The 4,568-nt window shown below is 29.9% G+C and overlaps 1 protein-coding gene across 1 annotated transcript; it reads right to left on the bottom strand.

Moving 5' to 3' along the window:
• Positions 1-332: 332 nt before the first annotated feature.
• Positions 333-2,073, bottom strand: LOC145321608 (uncharacterized). Its single transcript, XM_080163049.1, has 2 exons — positions 1,899-2,073; positions 333-987 (listed from the first exon to the last, which is right to left on the bottom strand). The coding sequence occupies exon 2, from the start codon at positions 639-641 to the stop codon at positions 333-335; it is 309 nt and encodes a 102-aa protein (XP_080019175.1). The 5' UTR covers positions 642-987; positions 1,899-2,073.
• Positions 2,074-4,568: the final 2,495 nt, after the last annotated feature.

Raw genomic sequence — 4,568 nt, 5'->3', positions numbered from 1 at the left:
GGCTAAAATTATAAAACTGATATTTGTAAAAGTTTCTTAATTTATCATCAGGAATCTTATATAGGAATGTATTTTCAATTATATTTGATTCATAATTGAAACGTTTTCTGTCTACCTGACTTTTTAACACCTGACATAAAAACATGTAATATTTCATTTGTTTAAATTTATTTTTCATTGAATTTATAGAAACAAAAATGGAAAGACAAAAGGAAAATTTTATTAGCAATTTTGCAGTAAAGTTAGAGATATAGCTAACTAAAATTTATATGATTAATTAAAAGAAATATGTAATTGAATCTAAGCCTTTGTGGAAAAAAATGCATTGTTTATTATGTGAAATATGAACATTCCTGTTTAAACAACCAGTTTTCTGGGCCTTGAAATTGGATTGGATTTTTCCTCCACCTTATATGTTCATCAATACAAGACTTCAATTTCTCCTCTTCAACATCTCCAATGCCAAGGATCTCCTTCACTCTTTTCTCATACTGATTAAATTCTGCATATTTATCCTTGCCTCTGGTATCTTTTCCTTTTCTATCCAATTGTTGAATACAATCAGCTGCTTGAAAGCCGTTGAAAATGAAAGCTTCCATTTCTAATTTTCTTGCTGCATTGACAAGCTCATGATGTTTCATTCTTCAAGATGTTTATCCAAAATCTGAGCATCTTGCTGTTACTTGCCCTGTTTTCCTAACACAGTTGGTTTCTTGGGTGTTAAAAAATGATTTTGAATAGCTATAACCTTACACCTTGGATCATAATAATAATCAGCGACTTTTTGTTTTATCTCTTCAATCTTTTCTTTTGCTAAAATTCTTTGATTTTCACCTGCAGGTCCATGAAAGTTTATACTCAAGTTTCTAAATTCTTCCACCAAATTGAATGTTTGAGAATCTTGTGAAGATAGGGGATATACCCCAAATTGAAAGCCACAAGTGCAGGAACAACTTGTTGATGGACCAGCTTCTTCCATTTCACAAACTAAAATACATTTTTGTATAAGTAGATGATATTTTTTTCAACAAAACTGTAAATACCCATTTCTCGCTGAATGATTAAGACACAATGTCTATGCCTAAGATATTAAACATATACCTAAGAATTGACAATTATTACTGAACTTAACAGCTTTTATATAATTACATACTCCACTATTCATTTCTGATTTGAATCTTTCAATCTTTCAGGGTAGAAATAAAGTTTATCTGTTCAATCCATAATTCCATCATATTTTACTAGCGGCTTCCCCCTTAACATCTAGGGGCTTCACCCCAAGACGCGTATTAAAGTCCAACCCCCTCCCCTTATTGTTGTTTTGTGTGTCATTATTAGCGTAGTATATAATACCTATTTTTGCGACAATTTTTACATCACAGAAAAAGGGTGGGTTTTCAAGAAATGAAAATATATGTTTTTTCCTAATGTTGTCTGCGTTTAAATCAATCAGTTACACTCAGTTACCAACCAAACAGCATGCAAATACTGCGTATAATGTATAATATACTAAAATAAAATATGGGGGGTTGGGGTGTCTCACCCCCCCCCCCCAAAAAAAAAAAATAGCTTTAAACCACCAGAGGACCAGTAAGTATATTCCCAGAGGAGTAGAGCCCAATTTGTTCAGCAGGAACTGAGATTTTACAATAAATGTAAATAAATTTTTGGGGGGGTTGGGGGTGTCCCACCCCCCAGGAAAATAGCTTAAAACCATCAGAGGAACAGTAGGTATATTCCCTGAAGAGTAGAGCCCAATCGATTCAGCAGTTACTGAGATCTTAAGTTTCAGACGGACAGACAGACGGATAGACATCAAGCTACTTTGTATCATAGATAATCTCTTTCTTTACAAAATAAATTGTTTTTTAATGAAGTAGTTATGAGAAAACATATACCTGTAAATACACCCCACAAGTGTGCTTGGTGCAATTGGTAATTTTACTGAATTTCAGTTTTCTTTCACTTGCTCTTCATAAATAAATTCATTAAGTCATGTTGTAGTTTATACCCCCTCATTGTCTTCTCTTATTATTGACTCCTAAGGTTGACTTCTCCTTATACTTTGATTCCTAAACAAGGATGACAACATAAATAAGTAAGCTCATAACATGAAAATATGAAAATAAAAGAAACAAATAAGCAAATAGAAGGAGAAAAAGAGTAGATAATTATCTATCATGAAAATATTTTTATGAAATACCAAAAATCTATCTTAAATAGCAACTGAGAACAACTATATTGCTATAGAGAAAATACACAAAAAACACAGCACAACAAACAGATTGAATAGCTAGTTGTAGAGTAGATGCTTAAACAAAATTTAAATAGTTGGATAACTATAAGTGGGATAAAATTGCTTTCAAAAAAGTTCTCATATAAAAACACACTGTATAATAGGATTTTTATATATATTTCTAATTTTTTTATATTTTATCATACCTTACACTATAACAAAATCATGATATAGTATATTTATAAATAAGCCGGAACAAATCTTATGACTAACATAGTAAGATATTTACAATTCTTTCTTTTGGATAGACACTAAATAAACACAAATTAAAATGATATTTCAACTTTTAAAGCAATCAAAGCACTAACTGAGTGCTAGTAGTGGTCAGTATAGAAACGCAAGTTAAGGTTGCCAAACTTAAACATTATTTTTAAATACATTTTTTTACTACTTTTCCAATTTTTTTCAAGAACAATTTATATTTTTGGAGAGTGATGTCTCATCCCCCTAATAAAATAGCCTAAAACCAAGGTTTTACAAGTTAGTGTATTTTATTTATAAATGTCATATGCCCCAATTGGTTCAGTGGTTAGCAAGATCGTAGTCTTTTACTTAAAAGAAAGATTAAATAGCCTTAAACCTGCCTTGAACTTAAACTAAACTTATCGGAAATGATTTCTCTAACAATTTACAAGATCTTAATAGACATACAATTACACATACACACACATTTACACCTTATACTATTATTTAAGATATATGTATGTATTTTAAAAAAATGTTTTCAAAGAAGGCGTCTTAACTTTTTTTTTTATAGCTAGCCGGTTCTTTTAGTAAGTAGTAGATGTAAAATTTTTCATAGAATTCAGATATGCAATCGTTTTTTTGTAGACCTCTTATTTTTAAGTCGATTTTAAGGTACTAAAACGCAACAAAAAAAAGGAAGAAAATGGCCATTATGTACAAAAATAGTAAGATCTTTGATTTGACAAATTACTTTTTGAATTTTGTCAGGTAATTATTGAAAAATTTGATTTTTTTAAACCCACAAGAATAAAAACTTTGAACTTAATTTTATCATTTCACAGGTAAAAAAAATATGGGTTCATATATACCTTTAGAATCAGAAAAATATTACGAATCCATTGTAAGCAAAATTGAAAAAAAGTAAAAAAATAATTTTTTTGTTCAGGCAACACTTTCTTCATCCCCTCTTTACCCCCTTCCCATTTTTATTCTCAATTCAAGAAATAAGATGGTTGCCTGTATAATATAATATAATATTTTCATATAATTCCTTTTATTGTAGTTTATATACTATATTGTAAACTTTTTATTTCAATTTTGCTTAGAATGGATTTGTAATATTTTTCTCATTCTATCAGTATATATAACGCCTATTTCTTATGCCTGGGGAATGATAAAATTAAGTTCAAAGTTTTTATTCACGTGGGTTTAAAAAAATCGATTTTTTCAATAATTACCAGATAGAATTGAAAAAGTAAGGTGTCAAATTAAAGATCTTACTATTTTTGTTCATAATGGCCATTTTCTTTCTTTATTTTGTTGCATTTTAGTACCTTAAAATTGACTTAATTTAAAAAAAAAACTTAAATTACTTAAAAAATAAGAGGTCTACAAAAAAAACGATTGCATATCTGAATTCTATGGAAAAATTTACATCTACTACTTACTAAAAGAACCGGCTAGCTATTAAAAAAAAAGTTAAGACGGCTTCTTTGGACACCTTGATTCAACATATTTGAGCAGTAAAAAAGGCAGGGATTTTTAGAGATAAGACAATAGAAAATAAATATCTTTTCACTTTCCATCATGAAAAGCAAAATTACATCTTCAGTACATTAAAAGTTTTTGTATAGAAGTTTAGACATTAGTAGTTTGAACTAACCAATCAAGATTCTAAAAGTACCCAAAACTTCAAAGAAAATGTGATTATAAAACTTTGGTACAATTATATAATTTACAGTCCAATGTCCCCTCCCTCCCTGGGTAAGTGAGAGTGTAGGGTATTGCGAGGGGATTACCTAGTTGCAGGGATCCTAGGGATAGGACAATGGAAGGTAAATTGATAATCCTTCTGATTACTATAAGTTATAGGCCTTAGTATCTTATAGATATGGCGGAAATGGGGGGAGGAAATAACAGCAGATTGATTTTACATTTATTGTCCCCTCCCTTCCTTTCCTGATACATTTGTTTATATTTTTTTATGGCTTTGAAACCGATTGATTTCCGCTGGACTAGAACCGGCTTTCGAGTCTCAGTCATACTGATTTTCATACTTTTTTTTATGTCAAAGAATTGTTTAATT

Source organism: Acartia tonsa, chromosome 6, assembly GCF_053477335.1.
Source record: "Acartia tonsa isolate MP-2025a chromosome 6, ASM5347733v1, whole genome shotgun sequence".
Lineage (NCBI taxonomy): Eukaryota > Metazoa > Arthropoda > Copepoda > Calanoida > Acartiidae > Acartia > Acartia tonsa.
Note: the sequence above shows the minus strand (reverse complement) of the source record. Positions and strands in the feature narration are given on the sequence as shown.

Coding starts and splice junctions, on each gene's coding strand:
- LOC145321608 (XM_080163049.1), bottom strand. CDS start 641: ATGAAACATCATGAGCTTGTCAATGCAGCAAGAAAATTAGAAATGGAA.